The sequence below is a fragment of the Stegostoma tigrinum genome, chromosome 1 (genome assembly GCF_030684315.1).
Source record: "Stegostoma tigrinum isolate sSteTig4 chromosome 1, sSteTig4.hap1, whole genome shotgun sequence".
In the NCBI taxonomy this organism is placed as follows: Eukaryota; Metazoa; Chordata; class Chondrichthyes; order Orectolobiformes; family Stegostomatidae; genus Stegostoma; species Stegostoma tigrinum.
Genome location: NC_081354.1, coordinates 162,921,262 through 162,942,080, shown reverse-complemented (window position 1 = coordinate 162,942,080; position 20,819 = coordinate 162,921,262). Strand labels below are relative to the sequence as shown.

Genomic DNA, 20,819 nt, shown 5'->3' with positions numbered 1-20,819 from the left:
AATTGCAACTTATCATGAAGAGTGGACAAGCGGCCATGCAGCAGAATCCAAAATTTCAGATTTGCAAATTATCCTATTGAGTCTCTAGAAAAAATATTGACATGCATTTGACCAGAATATCATGTACACTGCAAAGTGGAAGCTAGCCTAACATCAATTTCTAATCGATAATTGAGTGAGTTACAGTTCTTTAACTACTGTAATTAAATAGAGACAGAGAGACAGAGAGACACAGAGACACAGAGACACAGAGACACAGAGACACAGAGACACAGAGACACAGAGACACAGAGACACAGAGACACAGAGACACAGAGACACAGAGACACAGAGACACACAGAGAGACACAGAGAGACACAGAGAGACACAGAGAGACACAGAGAGACAGAGAGAGACAGAGAGAGACAGAGAGAGACAGAGAGAGACAGAGAGAGACAGAGAGACACAGAGACACAGAGACACAGAGACACAGAGACACAGAGACACAGAGACACAGAGACACAGAGAGACAGAGAGACAGAGAGACACAGAGACACAGAGACACAGAGACACAGAGACACAGAGACACAGAGAGACAGAGAGACAGAGAGACAGAGAGACAGAGAGACAGAGAGACAGAGAGACAGAGAGACAGAGACACAGAGACACAGAGACACAGAGACACAGAGACACAGAGACACAGAGACACAGAGACACAGAGAGACACAGAGAGACACAGAGAGACACAGAGAGACACAGAGAGACACAGAGAGACACAGAGAGACACAGAGAGACAATAAAATATGGTCGGAGTGGGAAGAATGGTTAAAAATGCAAGATTACCAGCTCTTTACTTGTCTGTACAGAGTATTCAAGACAAAATAAATCAATGATACAAATTCATATTAATACAGATCTTATAGTCATTAGGGAGATATGGTTAAAAGGCACTAAAAATCCAGGACTTGTTATTTTTGCTCATGGGAATGAGAGCTTCATTGATGAGGCCTTCATTTACTATCCATAAAAGAAATGCAGTTATTATCCCAAAAAGGAGTGAACCAGATGGGTTGGTCCCATATTTGACAATGGTTTCATTGTCATGGATAAGCAGAAGAGGGGTGGCGGGGTAGCATTGTTGGTCCAGGATGGAATAAGTGCAATAGCAGGAAATAATCTTGGATCAGGAGACATAGAATCCAAATGGGTGGAGGCAAGAAACTAATAGAGGAAGATGACACTGTAGTAGTTGTCTCTTGCCAACACACCATCCCCCAAATTAAAATAGTAGCTAGATGGTGGAGCAGGAGAGAGATCGGGAGACAACAACAGTATGCAAGTCAGGTAGTACTTTAATCATGGGTGAGTTTAATCTTCACGTAAATTGAGACAGGTAGTTGAATTGGCATAGGTAGCCATGAGGAAACATTCAAAGCGGGTATTCAGGTAATTTTCCGAGAACAAGGTATCATAGATCCAACAGGTATCAGGCCATTTTACATCTGAAGATGTGCATTGAAATTTGGTTTAATGATGTCAGTGCAAAAGAGCTCCAGGAAACAGTGACAATAACATGCCTAAATGTATCATTTAATTTGATAAATTAAACTATCCCAAGACTACAGAAGGGTAATTACAAAAGGATTAGAGGTCAGAGTTAGCTACAGTGGGCTGGGAAAGGGGTTCAGCAGCAAAGATGGTTCAAATACAACAGATATTTAAGAAAATGATTCCAACACATTAAAGGTGTATCTCAAAAAACGAGGATTCTAGGAAGGAGATAGCTAACAATGGTTTATTAGGGAAGTAAAGGATAGCATTAAATTGAAATAAAAGTAAGTGTAACAAGGACAGGACAGAGAACTAGGGATGTTTACAAACCAAATTAAAAAAACACAAACAAAAAGAGGGAGAGGATAAACTTTGAAGGGAAACTTCAAGCAACATTAAGATGAATAGTGACAGCTTCTTTAAATGCACAAAGCGATAAGCCAAAATAAACGTAGGCCTCTTAGGGAAGTGAGGCTAAAGAAATAATAACGGGAAACCAAAAATGGGCAGAATTGTTGACTAAATATTTTGCATATTTCTTCACAGTAGAACACACCATCACTAGACAAGAGGTACAAGGGAAACTAATGAGACTAAAGACTTAAGTTCCCTCGACCTGTGGGATCCACCTGAGGAAATTAAAGGAAATTGCTACAGTGATAATGACTGCACTGTTAGTAATCTTCCAAGACTCCTTAGATTCTGGAATAGTCCAAGAAAATTGGAAAACTACAACTGGAATGTCTTATTAAAAAAAAAGAAAGCATAGAAAACAACACAATGACAGGCCACAGATAGCAGGAACTGCAGATGCTGAAGAATCTTACATAACAAAGTGTAGAGTTGGATGAACACAGCAGGCCAAGCAGCATCAGAGGAGCAGGAAGGCTGACGTTTCAGGCCTAGACACCTTGTTAGCTCACAATGACAGGCCAGTTGGCTTAATGTCTGTTCTTGAGAAAACGTTAGAGACTATTATAAAGAACGCAACAGCAGTGCATTTAGAGGTACACAATATGGTCAAGCAGACTCTGCATGCCTTCATGTCAGGGAAATTACACCAGATAAATTTATTAGAATTCTTTGAGGTAATAAGCAGGATAAATAAAGGGAATCAGTGGATATAAAAAAAAAATTGGATTTGCAGAAGGTGTTTGATAAAGCACCACTCATTAGGCTGTTCAATACAATAAGAACCTTTGGTTTTGGGAGTAATACATTAGCATGGCTAGAGGATCCAGTAACTAATAAAAGATAAAGCTAGAATAGGAGGGCATTTTCAGGATGGCAAACTGTAATTAACACAGTGCCACAGAAACCACAATTATTTGCACTATATATTAATGATCAGGATGAGGAAAGTCAATGTACTATAACCTAATTTGTGGATGACAAAAATAAGCGGGAAGGCAAATGGTGAGGATTAAAGTCAGTCAAGGGATATAGCCAGATTAAGACAGCGGGTGAAAAATCTTGCAAGATAGAAAATATTGTGGGAAAGTGTGAAGTTATGCATTTTGGAAAGAAGAATAGAGAAAATGAATATTATTTAAATGGAGAAAATCTACAAAACAGAGGGATTTGCATATCCTCATTAATTAATCAGTAAAAGCTAGCATCTGAATTCAGCAGATTACAGGGAAGGCAAATGAATTCCAAGGGCATGGAGTATAAAAGTAGGGAGGTTTTGCTAGAGGTATACAAACAGGAATTTCTTCTGAGGGTAGTGAATCTGAGGAATCATTTGCAGTATAGGGCTATCGAGGCTTGGTTATTATTAAGTGTATCCAAGGCTGAAATGGACAGATTTGAATCAGTAGGGGAATCAAGGATTATAGGGAAAGGGCAGGAACGTGGAGGAGCAGACACAATAAGCTGAATGACCTACTTCTACTTTAACTAGGTTCTTTTTCCTGAATACAGATATGACAAGGTAACAATTTTATGAACACACAAACAAGGTACAAGAATTCGCGCCAAGCCCACTCCATGATATGAATTTAACCTTAAGTCTAGAATACTCCATATCCCCAATAATCTTTCATCCCCTTGGTGATCAAGAATCTACATTCTCCTGCCTTTGGGGTTTCTACACAGGATACTCCCATGAATCCCAATATGAACTGTCACTCCTGGATCAGATTTTTTTTTCCCCTCTTAAAAGAGCTTATTTTACCTTATGCAATAACTAGATAAAATGTAAGATAGGAAAGAATACAAGATACAAAGATCAGGAGTAGGCCATTCAGCCCCTCAAATCCACTCTTTCACTTATAAGGCCATGGCTAATCTGCCCCATATCTCAAGTCCTCTTCCTTATCCAGCTTCTCATAAGCCTCAACTCAAATATTGTAAACATTTACCTCCTCTTTAAATACTTTGTGATCTAGCCTCCATAACCTTCTGGGATATAGAATTTATAGACAATCACCACCTTCTGGAAGAAGAAATTCCTTCACATTGCAGTCTTAAATTAATGTCTCCTTATTCTGCTACATGACCCCTCACACGACAAAGGTTGAGAAAGAACTCTAACCCAAGTATATGCTTCTCATTACTTTTGACAGGACGAAAACCATACATTGCATCAGTTGGCTGCTCAAGCTAACAATCACGAGACAGATTTATTAGAGTTGAAAATAAGATTTCTTGTCAGTGAGCAACACAAGGCTAATTAGTAAAACAAGGTTTCAATGTTAGAACTTGTGACTTATGCAATGGGCTCCAGATTGATGTAACCTTGCACGATCTGGAGATATTGCACTGCCTCAGTAATAGTAATAGTGTGTTAAAAATTGTGTCTTAAACTAGATTTGAGCATAGAGACATAGTTATACAGCACGGAAAACACAACGTAAACAGCATTAAAACTACATTTACCCACATCACAAAACTGTTAAACATATTATAAACAGACTTATAGGTTGATGACGACCTTGCTGAATTTTGTCAATGAATGATTTGGTTAAAATAGCAATACAATTTATGCCAATTAGTTCACAATAGCCAAACCAGGCAGCTAATCAACCACATACACAGTAATCAATGCACCAAGCTAAAGTAGTTATGTTTTCAGGCACTTCCCAAATAGTTTTAACCCTGCATTCGGTGACCACATTCTCACAAATGCCCATCTGATATAATTAAAATGGAGTTCTCAGCCAAAAACGCTCATTGTTAATAGAATGAATACCACAATTTTGCTACATTTGACCGATGTCTTGAATAATTGCCGAATACATCAGGACGTTAAGTGACTGAACAAAACAAAAATCACAATTAATCTCCTCAAAGTAAACTTTTCAATTTGTTTTAAATCATATTTAATTACTACATACATCACATTCAGGTTTCGATTGTCATTGACATCAAATGTATTCCTTTCAGAAACTGGACATTTATACTCCCTTCTTTACTTATAGAAACCTGGACCAACAGCTTAGCCTTCATAATGAAAAATCTCAACTGTTAAAAATCATTGTAAACATAAAAGCATACAAGGAGGATGGACCACATGGCCCCTTGACGTTTCTTGCTATTCAACACAATCATGACTGATCTTCTCATTCAGCTCAATTTTCTTAGCTGTTACCTTATCCTTAAATATTAATCTCAGTGAATTAACCTAGCCAATCTTAAATATGATCAACAAAATATCCACAACCCTCTGGCAGTGAGGATTCAAAAAGATCCAGTGAAGGAATTTCTCATCTCAGTTTTAAATGATAACTCAAGATTACATGTTTAAGATAACGAAGTGTGAAGCTGGATGAACAGAGCAGGCCAAGCAGCATCTCACGAGCACAAAAGCTTCCAGAACCCCCTCTCCATCCCCCCCTCTTCATCAGAGAGAGGGATGGAGGGGGGGGTTCTGGAATAAATAGGGAGATGGGTGGGGGCGGGGGGGGGGGGGTGGAGGTGGACCGAAGATGGAGAGAAAAGAAGATAGGTGGAGAGGAGAGTATAGGTGGGGAGGAGATAGGTCAGTCCGGGGAGGACGGACAAGTCAAGGAGGCGGGATGAGGTTAGTAGGTAGGAAATGGAGGTGCGGCTTGAGGTGGGAGGAAGGGATGGGTGAGAGGAAGAACAGGTTAGGGAGGCAGAGACAGGCTGGGCTGGTTTTGGGATGCAGTGCAGGGAGGGGACGAGCTGGGCTGGTTTAGGAGTCTGCTTTGCTATTCAATGAGGTCAGGGCTAATATTGTAACCCTCAGTTCCTAACTTTGAGTGTGCCCTTCTGCTCTCAATTTCCCCAAGTGAAACAAACTATGTTTTCCCCGTTAAGCCTTTCAGAATCTTATATCCTTCAATGAATTCGCCTCTTACATTCTAAATTTCGGACAGCATTGACCCAATTCATATCAGTCCGTTCTGGCAGGATAAACCCTATAATTTCAGGAAGCAAACCAGCAAATTTTTGCTGTACTATCTTCAAAACAGATAGTGCACCCTTCCTTAGATTATGAACGTCAAAAGTTCACCTTTTTCTTCTTGCTGTACTGTGGTTTTCTTGCAAGAAAAAGTCAACATATTAATTTTTAACTTCTTCAAAGATAATAGGAACTGCAGATGCTGGAGAATCTGAGGTAACAAGGCGTAGAACTGGATGAACACAGCAGCACAAGCAGCAGAGGGGCAGGAAAGCTGACATTTCAGGTCTGGACCCTTCAGAAAAAATTTTGGTATGTAAGGATCATCTGTATGTAAGGATACGAGTGATAGTGGGTCATGTCGTTTTGTGGCTAGTTGATGTTCATGTATCCTGGTGGCTAGCTTTCTGCCTGTTTGTCCAATGTAGTGTTTGTCACAGTTCTTGCAAGGTATTTTGTAGATGATAAAATGTGAGGCTGGATGAACACAGCAGGCCAAGCAGCATCTCAGGAGCACAAAAGCTGACATTTCGGGGGGGGGGAGAGAAGAGCTGGGCTGGTTGTGTGGTGCTGTGGGGGGAGGGGACGAACTGGGCTGGTTTTGGGATGCAGTAGGGGAAGGGGAGATTTTGAAACTGGTGAAGTCCACATTGATACCATTAGGCTGCAGGGTTCCCAGGCGGAATATGAGTTGCTGTTCCTGCAACCTTCAGGTGGTATCATTGTGGCACTGCAGGAGGCCCATGACGGACATGTCATCTCGAGAATGGGAGGGGGAGTGGAAATGGTTTGCAACTGGGAGGTGCAGTTGTTTGTTGCGAACTGAGCGGAGGTGTTCTGCAAAGCGGTCTCCAAGCCTCCGCTTGGTTTCCCCAATGTAGAGGAGGCCACACCGGGTACAGTGGATGCAGTATACCACATTGGCAGATGTGCAGGTGAACCTCTGCTTAATGTGGAATGTCATCTTGGGGCCTGGGATGGGGGTGAGGGAGGTGGTGTGGGGGCAAGTGTAGCATTTCCTGCGGTTGCAGGGGAAGGTTCCGGGTGTGGTGGGGTTGGAGGGTATTGTGGAGCGAACAAGGGAGTCACGGAGAGAGTGGTCTCTCCGGAAAGCAGACAGGGGTGGGGATGGAAAAATGTCTTGGCTGGTGGGGTCGGATTGTAAATGGCGGAAGTGTCGGAGGATGATGCGTTGTATCCGGAGGTTGGTAGGGTGGTGTGAGAGAACGAGGGGGATCCTCTTTGGGCGGTTGTGAGGGGGGGGGCGGCGTGTGTGTGTGAGGGATGTGTTGCGGGAAATACGGGGGACGCGGTCAAGGGCGTTCTTGATCACTGTGGGGGGAAAGTTGCAGTCCTTGAAGAACTTGGACATCTGGGATGTGCGGGAGTGGAATGTCTCATCGTGGGAGCAGATGCGGCGGAGGCGGAGGAATTGGGAATAGGGGATGGAATTTTTGCAGGATGTTGGGTGAGAGGAGGTGTGTTCTAGGTAGCTATGGGAGTCGGTGGGCTTGAAATGGACATCAGTTACAAGCTGGTTGCCTGAGATGGAGACTGAGGTGTCCAGGAAGGTGAGGGATGTGCTGGAGATGGCCCAGGTGAACTGAAGGTTGGGGTGCAAGGTGTTGGTGAAGTGGATGTTTGTAGATGATGTTCATTTTGCTTATTGTCTGTAACACTACATTCGACAAACAGGCAGAAATCTAGCCACCAGGATACATGAACATCAACTAGCCACAAAATGACATGACCCACTATCACTCGTATCCTTGCATACAGATGAGGAAGGACACCACTTTGATTGGGACAACACATCCATCCTAGGACAAGCCAAACAGAGACATGCACGAGAATTCCTAGAAGCATGGCATTCCAACCGGAACTCCATCAACAAACACATGGATTTGGAGCCTATTTACCACCCTCTGAGAAAAAGAACAGGAAATGACATCACCAACCCAAGGAAACCTAAACAGATAAATAGAAAGCGGGACATAACACCAGCACTTCGGAGGCTCACTGATGATGTTACCTAGAATGGTGACGAAACGTCTGAAAACTAACCTTCCAGCTCAGCAAGCAAACTCACATCCAGAAACTTGCCTTTGGACCATAGCCCTGAACACCTTCACTTAAAAAAAAAATCTCAGATTTAAAATTAGCATGAGTTTGATTTGTATGTAATAGGCAACCCTGCCAAAAGATAACATTAAACAATATTGCAAAGCAAACCTTTGTGAGAAAGTTGCAAAAACAAACATTTCAAATCTGCACAATTAGGAAATGTGGCAATATTTACTAGTAACTTTCCACAAATAATGTTTTGATCAAGGTGAACTACATGGTTGCCCATTCAATGACAGATGTTGAGATTTTGTTTGCAGATTTCCATGAAAAATGCATGCCTAGGTAAGCAACACGAATTTACTCCTCCAGAGATAGAACTGCTTAAAGAATCATTGAGTTGGGAACTTGAACAATAAACACCAAAGACTTTCACAGCCATTTCAAATGACATTGATGAAAAAGTTGATATGATTGCATGGATTCTGCGAGCATTCTTGGAGTTCATCCAAACCTGTGCATAACAGAAGAGTTATCAACACTGGTGCTGATGAAAGGCAACAGCAGCAAATAATCTCTTTGACAGCTTGGTGAGCACTCAGTGGAAATTTATTGGAATGTGGCAAAGAAGCTGGGAGTTGTGGCAAAATGAAAGCCTAATTGCTGAGCATCAATCTAAACAAATAACTTCGTGGATTTTTCATTACATTTTAGGTCAAAAAGCTTTGATGAAAATTAATTGTGTTACAAATGTGTTTAAAATATTTATTCAAGGTGCTTGCTGTTCTCAAGTGTCAGATTAGTCAGCTGTTGTATCATACTTGTTTGATAGCTAATTCAGAGAATAATGTTGAAGTACTGGCAGAAATGCATGATAAGACAACTGTTTGTGGCTCAGAAAGTGTAAAATGTTACTTTATGATAATCAATGGCTTGCGGTCATTGCTATCAATGGGGTGCACCTGGTTTCACCCAATAGGAGGAGAAAGCAACAACATTTGATTTTTAAAGCTAGCATGTCAAATTGGAAAGGAACAACTTAGCATATTTTCAACCCTGAAATCGTATGTAAGTGTACGGAGAATGCGATCATAGAGCAGCATACTGACTGTCAAGTCTCCTTTAAAAAACAATTCACTTAGTTCTATTTCTCTGCTCTTGCTCTGTACCCTTGCAATTCTTGAATGTTTAACCAATTTCTTTTTTGAGGCAACTGTCAAATCACCAACTTAATTATGTTACAATTGGCAGTGTGTTGCAAATCCATGTCATCTCTGGTTCTTTTTCCAATGTCAGAAGTCACACGTCACCAGGTTATTGTCTAAAAGCTTTTTGAAATCACAAGGTTTCAGAGCACAAACCACAGGTTTGCCTGATGAAGGAGCAGTGCTTTGAAAGCTCAAGCTTTCATATAAAGCTATCGGACAATAACCTGGTCTTGTGCGACTTCTGATTTTTCCACTCCAGTCCAACACTGGCACCTCCATATCACCATTTCCCAATAATCTTAAGGTTGCAACCTCCTTTTATTGACACTTCAGCCACTGCAAATAATTTCTCTTGATGTGCTCTATCCTAACCTTTCACTGATTTCAAAATCTATTAATTCTCTATTTTTAGGCAGACAGCCAGCTTCTCCATAATTGTAATCTTGGTTATTCCATTACGTTGTGACAGCAAGTTAAGGCAAAAACAATTGTATGTTTTTAAAGCAAAAAAGCTAACTGATGTTTGAAGGTAAGATACAGGACAACTGGCAGCATAAAACACAGGAGACACATGCCAAATAACTTATCGTGCTGCAAGCTTCTAAATTTTAATTAAGGTGCAGCTTAAAAGCTTTACTATTCTCAAGACATTTAGAGGACAAAACATCTCTCTGGATAATTTGTTTAAATGCACCAAAAAAATCAGAGCATAAAGTGGACATGAAGCTATATCATTTTTCAACAGTTCAATTCTGACATTGTACTTGCAGCTGCCATAATTCTATTGATTGATATCACTGGTCTGAAAATGCACTAATATTACATTCAATCAAAACTTCATCAGTTTTCCAACATAATTTGAATGGCTCAGAAAGATTAAACTAGAAGAATATTCCTGGAAATAGCACTTTCAACTCTTTCAGATGAATAATTGTGGATAAATGTGAGATTAGGTAGCAAAAATATAAAGGCAGATTACTATTTGAATGGCTGCAAATTGAGAGAGGGGAATGTTCAACAAGACCTTTGTGTTCTTGTGCACCAGTTGCTGAAAGCAAGCTCGCAGATGCAGCAGGCAGTAAAGTCTACAAACTGTAAATGGGCCTTAATACCGAGAGTACAGGAAGATGGATGTCTTACTGCAAATGTAAGGCCTTTGATGAGGCCACATCTGGAATACTCTGTGCCTCCTTACCCAAGGATGTTTTATGCTGATGGTGGTGGGTCATAGAAACCTACGAAATTCTAAGAGGACTAGACAGGTTTGATGCAGGAAGCACGTTCTTGATGACGAGGGGAGCCCAAAACCAGAAGTTATATTTAAGAGGATAAAGGGTAAACCTTTTCAGATTGAGGAGAGTAGTGAACCTGTGGAATTCATGACCACAAAAAGTGGTTGAGGCCAAAACAGTATATATTTTCCAGGGAGGAGGGAGACAGTTTCTTGCAACAAAAAAGATCAAGGGTGACTGGTGTGGACTTACTATAATTGAGGTGAAGTGTCAGAAGACTGCAGGTTGGCTAACATGGTGCCATTATTTATGAAAAGTGGTAAGGAAAAGCCAGGGACCTATAGACCAGTGAGCCTGATGTTAGTGGTGGGTAAGGGAATCTGAGGGATAGGATTTACATGTATTTGGAAGGGCAAAGACTGATTAGGGATAGTCAACATGGCTTTGTGCATGAGAAAGAATGCAAAATGGTGATCGTTGTCTATACAGACTTCAATAAGGCATTCAACAAGTTTCCGCACAGTAGATTACTTAACAATGTTAGATCACACTGAATACAGGGAGAAGAAGCCATTTGAATACAAAATTGGTTTGACAGGGGTTGGTGAAGGAGGTGGCTTTTCAGACTAGAAGGCTGTGACCAGCGGTGAGCTGCAAGGATCGGTACTGTGCCCACTGCTTTTTGTAATTTATATAAATGATTTGGATGTGAATATAGGAGGTACGGTTAGTATGTTTGCACATAACGGCAAAATCGGAAGTGTAGTCGACAACAAAGGATGTTACCTTGAAGGAAGAACGGGACCCCGATCAGGTGAAGTTTAATCTAGATAAAACAGGATGTGCTACATTTTGGTAGAACAAATCAGGGTAGGACTTAAACACTAAATGGTGAGGTCCTGGGGAGTGTTGCCGAACAAAGAGACCTTGGAATACAGGTTCATAGTTCCTTGAAAGAGTCACAGGTAGACAGGATAGTGAAGGAGGCATTTGGTACTCTTACCTTTACTGGTCAGTGCATTCAGTACAGGAGTTAGGAGGTCACGTTGTGACTGTACAGGACATTGCTGAGGGTGTTCAATTCTGGTCTCCCTGCTATAGCAAAGGCATTGTGAAAACTGAAAGGATTCAGAAACATTTACAAGAGAGTGTTGCCATGGTTGGAGGGTTTGAGCTAAAGGCAGAGGCTGGATAGGCTGGGGCTATTTTCTCTACAGCATCAGAGATTGAGGGGTGACCTTATAGATGTTTATAAAATGACAGAGGCATGCATAAGGTGAATAGTCAAAAAAGTTTTTTCCCTCCAGGGTAGGGGAGTTCAAAACTAGAGAGGGTGTGGGTTTAAGGTAAAGGGGAAAGAATTAAAAGGGACCTCAGCGACAATGTTTTCACGTAGAAGGTGGCGTGTGTATGGAATGAACTGTCTGAGAAAGTGGAGGGGGCCAGTACTATTGCAACATTTAAAAGGCATCTGTACGCAAATATGATTAGGTAGGGTTTGAGGATGATCAGGACTAAATGCCCGTAAATGGAAGTAGATTAATTTAGGATATCTAGTTGGCATAGACAAGTTCGACTGAAGGGTACATTTCTATGACTCTAAAGATTGAAATATTAGAATTTCTTTTAGGTCCACAATTCAGATAGAAAGTATTTTACATTACCAACATAAGTAAAATAAACTATTTATGAGGCATAATACCCAGTGTGGGATGTCGCGTCACTATCCAGTCGATCATCCAGCGCCTCTTTGCCTTTCTCCAACTCAACAATGAGTGTGTCAATTCGGCCGATCATTCGGTTTACTCTCTTTGTTAATAGTTTGCTAGCTTTGGACTCTTCTACAGTTGTTTCCTTTCCAGTTTTGGAAAATTCCTTCTTAATCTCTTCTAAATCCTGGAATGGAAAATAATGAAACACTGAACAATCACTTTGACATAATCTGCCACCTGTGGCAAAACTGCTAAAGTTAAAGTCACACATTCATGTCATTCAAATGACATTTGGAAAACAATGTCACAGCACACTGAGCAAAGACCGGGATACGTTTACAATGAATTTAGCATTATAAGCTTGAGGCAAAAGTACCTCAGTGGACCTCGGTAATTTAATGATTATTCCATTTCATTTTGTGAAGTGGCCAGTCTAGTCAGAAACTGCTCTAATTTGTACACTCATGTTCCTTTAAGTAAAGCAAAACTCAACATAAATTCAGCAAATAGATATGAATATTTAATTTTGATGAAATCAAATATTTTCTTACCTCATTATACTCTTGTACATCTCCCTTCAATTCCTCTAGCTCTTCCTTCTCTTTAGTGAGTAGTTTCTTCTGTTCCTTCAACTTGGTACAAGCATCACTAATCATATCTATTTCTTCCTTTGTAATCTCTTCACCCTAAAAGTAAGGCAGTGAATCAGAGTGAATTATAACTTACAGTTTTAGGACAGTTCTATGTTTGAAATATTAATGGTTTTGTTGAATTAAAATGCCTCGAGGCCAATTATAGACTTTTACCGAGTCCTTCAATTCAAAACCTAAAAGAAAAATAACTTAGAGTATGAACAGTGAAGCCAATCAGGCAACTGGGACTTGGGTAAAATGGGCCCAAGTAGCATACCTCCTTAACTGTTGAAGGGGACTGAAAATTAAACAAGATGCAAAGGGGAGAGAATTGAAATGAATGGATTAGAAATAAATAAAGCACCAAATGAGAATGAAATGAGAAAAAAAACCACTAACAAAATCTCAACAAATTTATAATATGCAGGAATCAGACAAACACTAAATTGCTCCTTTTCAGGCCAGACTTCATTTGACATATGTTTTAACAATTAATTTACTGTAAGGACAAGCATATGACAAGATTTAACATTTTTCTAGCAAGATCACTGGACAATTTATATACAAATGCATTCAGTTGTAAGAAAATTGAGTAGCTAAAAGGCAATGTGTCATTGTGTGAGGCATCAGTTGGGGCAAATTACAGAAACTGTAACTTGCACTGCACCTTAATCTCCATGTTACTGGCTGATTGTGGCATGTCAATAACAACGCATATTGTTCACAGCAAAAACTGGCTCATGAAGAATGGCTCAAATAAATTAAGGTACTTCCGCTGCAGAGATGTGGAGAAAGTTTGCAAAAACGTATTGAAAGGAAATTGTTGGGGTGGGGGGGATTTATTAACTTTGGGTGAATACGCAACAAGAAAGCATAAGAGGGAGATTACTAGAACAATTAGGAGAAGCAAGTATTCCACAGCATTCCTAAAGTGCAGTGCCCAAAACTGTATGCAGTATTTGACATGAGGTCTAACCTCAGCCATACATAACTGTAGCATAATTTGCATCTTTTTGTATTCCAATATTCTATCGCTTTTTAAATTATTGCCCATTGTGTTATGCAGTACTCAAATCTCTCCAGAGATTTCCTCATGTCAGCCATGTCATTGAAGAGGCAGAACTGATGAAGAACACAAATAAGCAAGACGGTGTTTAGCATCTCTAGATGTAGCACCAAAGAAGCTTTCAGCAGACAACTATAGTAAGGATATTTACTCAGCAGTATCTACACAGTATTTTGGACTGGAAAAGACCAGTGCTAAGATTATGAACAGCAGATTAATTTTAGAAAACAGATAATTTAGGCATAAGGGGTTTACTTAAACAAATTTGCACATATACATTATCCAAAATACCAAAAATACAGAGAGGTTTACACCCAACCTTGATGTGCAGATATATCTTTGCCATTTCTCAAACTGCAACAGCATGGAAAAACAAATGAGAAAAGTGGCTGAAATGCTCAATGCTAATAAATTTTGCACGTCTATTATTATAGTTTCGGTGTTTTGTTGTTTCTCAAACTAAACAACTAAAATACATGGCCAAATAGGAATGCCATACAACCGAAGCTTTTAGTTTGTGATGCTTTTTCTGCTAATTTAAATATTGTTTCAAAGCATGGAAGTATATTATTGATCGAAGGTATAACCTTGCAAACAAATCAGGTCAGTATTTAATATTACAGTAAACTCAATTAACTTAAATGTATGGTAAAAATTTTAAATATTTAAGAACTTCAGTATTGTTCAAACTTTTCAGACAAGTTTTGTATTTACTTATAACAATTCACTGTTCAAAGTCATGAATTCTTTTAAATAAAGCATTGTGGGGATTTTGGTTCCTTTTGTTTCGATCTGCAGTGCAATTTATGAGTAAACGTCAGTGTGTTAAACACAGCCCTCTCAAAACAAAGCTTTCTACAGCTTCATTCATCATTTGGCACTAGCAACTGAGAAACAGGATCTGTTGCTTTTATGCACCCCTTTTGGTCACAGTCCAGACATAGAATAGTTGTGTTGACCTGTCCAGGCACTTAATGACTTGCCTGGCGCATACATGAAATAATTGAAAGTGAAGGAGAGCAACAGGCTGGGATACAGAGTTGTCATCAACCAGAGCAATAATTATCTCTCTTCGACAAGCCTACATCCTCTGAACATCCATGGGTTTACACATGTGGCATTGAAATGAACTGTGACAGACAGGGGCTTTGTATACTCATGAGCACTATATGCCCCTGGACACAGCAGCTGATAATGACCATAAGAGATAGGAACAGGAAGTGAACTCTTGAGCTTGCTCCACCATTTAGTATGCTATTTTGACATTCATCACTTTCACTTTCCTCGTAACCCTGACTGATCAAGAATCTATCTCAGCCTTAAATATTACATAAGGACTCTATCCCCTGAGCTTTCCAGAGCAATGAGTTCCAAAGACTAACAACTCTCAAAGATGAAATCCCTCACCTCAAAACTGGTGCTTCTTTGTTCAGAGACTATGCTCTCTGATACTAAATTCTCCCATTAAGAGAAACATCCTCTCAGCATTTGCCTTGTCAAGGCCCTTATGTTTCAATGAGATCACCTCTCATTTTTCTAAACTCCAGTAAGTACAGTCCCAACCTGTTCAGTCTGTGCTCATAAGGCAATCCGTCATTCTGAGGATCATACTCTCAAAACTTCTACGAACTGCCCCCAATAAAACAATATGTTTTGTTCAATATGGGGATCAAGACAGTTCACAGAACATGGGAGCAGTAAATTAAACCTCTCGTTGTGATGCATACTTATCAAAATAAAAAAAATTGCTAGGGCGTGAGCAGCCATGGCCAGGTCAGCATTCACTAACCATCTTGAATTACCTCAAGAAAGTTGTGGTGAGATGCCTTGAATGCCTGCTGCTGTTTATGTGGTGTAAACACACTCAATGCTGGTCAAATATAACAAGGTGTAGAGCTGGATGAACGCAGCAGGCCAAGCAGCAGAGGAGCAGGAAAGCTGACGTTTTAGGTCTAGACCCTTCTTGAGGGAAAAAAAAAGTGCTGGTCAAGGTAGGCTTTCAGATTTTCACCCCCTGATAGAAGAATAGCGACATGGTTCCAAGTCAGGATGATGTGGGGCTTAGAGAGGAACTTGTATGTGGTAGGGTTCCCCTCTGCAGCTCTTGAATTTCTAGCTGGTACAGGTAGTTGGTTTGTAAGATGCTGCCTAAGCAGCATGAGTTGTTCCTGTGTATCTTATGGATGGTACATTTCGCAACCAAAGCACACTGGAAGACAGCGAATGTCAAAAGGTGGATGCCAATGAAGCAGGCTGCTTTGTCCTCGCTGGCATCAAGTTTTTAGAATGCTGTTGGATCTGCACTCATCCAAGCAATTAGACAATACTCCATCAAAACTCCTGAATTGTATCTTGTAAACTGGTGGACTGACTGAGTACTTGAGAGAATTAATTGCTGCAAAATTCACGGTCTCTGATCTGCTTTTGCAACCACAACATCTATGCAACAAACCCGGAGAACTGAGGGTCTGAGGAAGGGTCACTCAACTCAAAACATTAATTCTGTTTTCTCTCCACATATTCTGCCAGACCTGCTGAGCTTTTCCAACAATTTCTGTTTTCATTTCTGATTTTTAGCATCGCAGTTCTTTCAGTTCTTATACATCTATGCAGTTGGCCTAGTTCAACTTCTGGTCAACAGTAACCATCAGAATGTTGATAGTGGAGGATTCAGCCATGGTAACATCTTTAACGTCAAGGCAAGGTGATTGGGTTCGCTCTTGTTCGAAACTGTCATTACCTGGCCCTTCTATAGCGTGACGTTACTTGCTCTGTATCACCCAAGCCTGATATTATGCAGGTTTTTCTGCATTTAGACAGAAGCTGTTTCAATCTCTGAAGACTTACAAATTGTATCGAATATCGTGCAATCAGCAAACATCCTAACTTGTGCTCTTACATTGGAGGCAAGGTTCATGAATGGTTGAGAATAGGACAGTACCGCGGAGGAACTCTGACAGTGATGTCTGATGACAGATGGTTGGTATCAATTTTTGGAGGCATCTGCCTTTGTGCTACATATTACTCAAACCGATAGTGAGCTTTCCCCTCAATTCACAATGGCTCCAATTTTGCTAGGGTTTCTTAACACTACGTAGTCAAAATTGCCTTAGCATTAAGTGTAGTCACTCTCGCTTCCAGTTGGGAATTCAGGTTTTGTCCATGTTTGAACCAAGGTCTTAAGGAGATCAGTGACTGAGTGGTCACAGCGAAACCCAAAGTGGGTATCAGCAAGCAGGCTATTCTTGAATAAGTGCCATTTAACGGCACTGTCAACAACAGCTTCTAACACTGCGTTGATGATTGAGAGTAGGCTGATCAAACAGTTTGATAAGTTGGATTTATTGTCTTTTTTGTGCATGGGATATGATGCAGGGATCCAGAACTGATCTTTTCAAATTCAGCACAACGTGTTTTCAGGCAATGGTCATTACTGCATCACAAAAGCTGTCACTAATATTCCATCGTATTGTATAACATAAAAGCAGTGAGAAAAAAAGACTTGCTTTTAAACATTATCTTCCACGACCACTGGAAGTCCCAAATCACTTCACAGTCAACTAAGTATGTCTGAAGTGCAGTCATTGCATGAATTAGAAAATGCAACATAGGAAGTTTCCACAAACAGCAATGTGATACTGGTCAGACGGTCCCTGCCATCTTTGACAAGCATTATTCTGGAGTCACCTTCAATTAGTTATTTACTTGCACTGGAAATACTGGAAGCAGCAGGGCTTTGATCCGATCTAAACTTCATGAGATCTCTTAGATCAGGTTTTGTTCTAAAATTTTCATCAAGGAGCAATCTTGGTTAATAAGCTGAGAGAGGTCAAGTAAATGACAAATCAGTAAAAAGTTACATGCTGATGTTTGACTGGACGCCATGAGGCTTTCAAAGGCTAGTCTCCAAGGTCAACATTGAGGACTTGCAGGCCATTTGCTCTGACTGACAGATGTATATGACATCAGATGAGAAACAATTTATGTAGCATTACTGTGGAAAGTGTTTCCACCATGACGGAAAACCTGTCTATTGTGGCAAAAAAAAATGGAAGATGATTTCCCACCCCTTTGTATGGAATTTCCTCACTTTTAAGTGATCTGGATGCCTTTCATGCCAGTATGGATGTTAAAAGCACTTGACCATTCGCATGATCGGCAGCCTCTACTGAAGCTGGATTTCGGCACCCGCGGAATGTGAAACTTAAAGTCTGCAGTGCCAATCTAGTAAGAGCAGGTCTCAACCTTGTGCTTTTTTTGGGTCGAATACATGGAGAGGTAAGGTGCCTCTTTGATTACAGTCACAGCTCATCTTTGGAAAAGGCAAAGATGCCTTCTGGAATTGTTATAAGTATGCATGAATGTGCATTAAAAATTGCACAAAGTTATGAATTGTCAAGCTCATTGAAATGCTCAACTGTCCAAACTGCTCAAAAGTAACTGTTAAAACAACAAAGTAGTGAAGAGGACCTGTCAAGAGACTTAAAAATTCTACCTTTTACATCTTTGAAACAAACTCATTGCTTGTAATTTCATTCATCTTAGACATAAGCCAGAGGGTTTCCACTTTTGGATTGAGTGACTAATCTCGTAACTGGTTATTATCAAAATGAGGTGTTGGTCATTTCAATTTGACATTTCCAAGGGGTTTTAGACTTTGAAGGGGGTGATGACTCCAGTGCCTGCTGCTGAAAAAGGACTGCACGCAAATGAAAATATTTTTGGTTATAAAGGCATTATGTAATTGAACAAGTACAAATACATTAAGTGGCATTTTATTTGTGAGTGCAACTTTTTTTTTTTAAAAACAATACGTCCTGCAATAGATTCTTTTTTAAAATTAAGTTTAATGTTATTCCAGCTCATCTCTGCATTGTGTTATGGACCAGATCATGCCCCCTCAAAATGTTGTAAAATGGTAACCTACACCTTATCTTTTCCTTATTTTAAAAGCAGATGTAATCTGCTGTGTTCAGATGCAATTTGACTGGAAGCTACTCGACATTAAGCAAAACATAATTTAAACATTGTGATTAAAACATAACCAAAGAAAGAGAAATTTAGAATAATTTTACAGGAAAACTTAAAGAGTAATAGATACAGTAACTATCATCAACTATTCCAATACAGTAACATCCGACAGACATACCCTTTGGCAAAAAGGCAAATTCAAAAAAACAAATTCTTCCCACAGGTAAACCACCAGAGAGAAATCCCAGCTTCAAACTGGAGCTCAGTGAGGGTAAAGATAGCTTCTACCTCTTCAAGCCCACAACAATGACTGCTTGAAGCTAAATCTACAAGCTTAAAAAAAAACCTAGAAAACTTGGTCTGAGAGAGCTGGGCACACACAGCCAGGCTGCCTCCACAGTTCCAACTTAAAATAAAACCAACGTCTCACAAGCTGTTTACTCTAGTCATGTTCATAGACTGCTCTGTACCTCTACCCTACAATCTCTCTTCAAGAAAAGAAACGAACCGGACAAAAATAAACTTCTCAAAGCCACAACATTACCACAATGAATCTAAAGGTCAATCCATGATTGATTCTGGCTAAGTTAGCATGGTAATTTTAAGCAGAATTGTAGTGAGGGTACATTAAATGAACAGATTGCCAAAACAATGCCAATTGATCTGCCCATTTTTATTTTTATTTGAGTTTTCTCTAGCAGTGTAATACAATCAAGCAATTTGTCAGCCTATTTCACAAGTCACTTAAGCAGAAAGCTGATAAAGAGATGCAAATGCAGGAATCCAAAGTAGAAAAACTAGAGAGACTGGAAAAGACATAGACAGGCAGCATCTGGAGGAAAGGAACAGTCACTGCCAGTCCTGAAGAAGCGTAATACCCAAAATGTTGACTGCTTCTTTAATCCAGATGCTGCCTGGCCGGCTGCGTTCTTCCAGCCTCCTATTTGTCTACCTTGGATTCCAGCATTTGCAGTTCTTTTTTGTCTCTTACCAAGTTTTACCACTGCAAAGTCTCATCAAAGGATGCCCACTTTGAAGAAGTTTGCCATTCCCTCAAACTTGAACTCAATGAGTCTTTCTCACTGCCACACTGCTGGAGTCCTGAAGGAGGGTAATACCAGAAATACTGACTGCTCCCCTCCTCCAGATGCTGCCTGGCCTGCTGTGTTCTTCCAGGCTCTTGTCCGTCTACCAAGCTGATAGCCAAGATTGTGGAAACACATGTAGTCTAGATCACGAAATATTGGCAGGTTTCCATTCCTCAAAGACATTTGTAGGCCCGATCGGTTTTAAAAGTAATGACAGACTTTCATCATCACTAGTACAAAATTAGCGCTCATTCTAAATTTATTAATTACATTTCAATTCCAGCAGCAGCTACACCAGAGTTTGTGCCCTTACCACCAAGCATTAGCCCTGGCTGCTGCATTACTAAGCAGTAACACTTGTTCTCTAATAACAAATGCCTCTTAATTCCAAAACTCAGACCAAGTGGTTTAAAAAAAGCCTTAGATTGCCTTGTAAGGTTTTGTTTTCAGAAAAATAAACAGCATATACTTTGTATTTTACTTACTTAAATTATAATTAAAACACTGCAGTCAACTGATTTGGCTGGTTAACAATCTAGCTTGGGTAAAGAAAAGAATGACTAAGAAAAATGTTTGTTAAACTCATACTACTCTCACAAGGTATTAAGGTCCTTTCAAAGTCATGTAAATAGCAACAGTAGAAGCCTAATGCAGTTTCTCATCTCAGTAAACTGTGCACTAAAAAATGAACAGTGAAAACCTTAAGCTCAATAAAAAGTACTATCAGTAATTATGCATCTAAGCCCAGAGACGTTCATGACACAGTTGGTGGTTGTAGTTGGCATATTTTTTGTTTCAAAATATTAACTGAACTGAAGGAATTGCATGTTAAACTTGCTTCGTGGGCTCATGCCAACAAAACCTCGAGAGATTTCAGATTGGAAAACACAAACCAAATTGTGACCAGGACACTATGTTAACCTGCCCCATTAACAGCAGTAAAGCA

At 40.0% G+C, this 20,819-nt stretch overlaps 1 protein-coding gene across 4 annotated transcripts in view; it reads right to left on the bottom strand.

Moving 5' to 3' along the window:
- letm1 (leucine zipper-EF-hand containing transmembrane protein 1) overlaps nucleotides 1-20,819 on the bottom strand; it is an 83,895-nt gene that overhangs the window by 8,079 nt on the left and 54,997 nt on the right. For all 4 annotated transcript variants that reach the window (XM_048529570.2, XM_048529552.2, XM_048529562.2 and 1 more), the window contains exons 11-12: nucleotides 12,668-12,802; nucleotides 12,107-12,300 (exon numbers count right to left, since the gene is read on the bottom strand). In XM_048529570.2, the coding sequence (XP_048385527.1) occupies nucleotides 12,107-12,300; nucleotides 12,668-12,802 (329 nt within the window). The remainder of the gene's footprint in view (nucleotides 1-12,106; nucleotides 12,301-12,667; nucleotides 12,803-20,819) is intronic.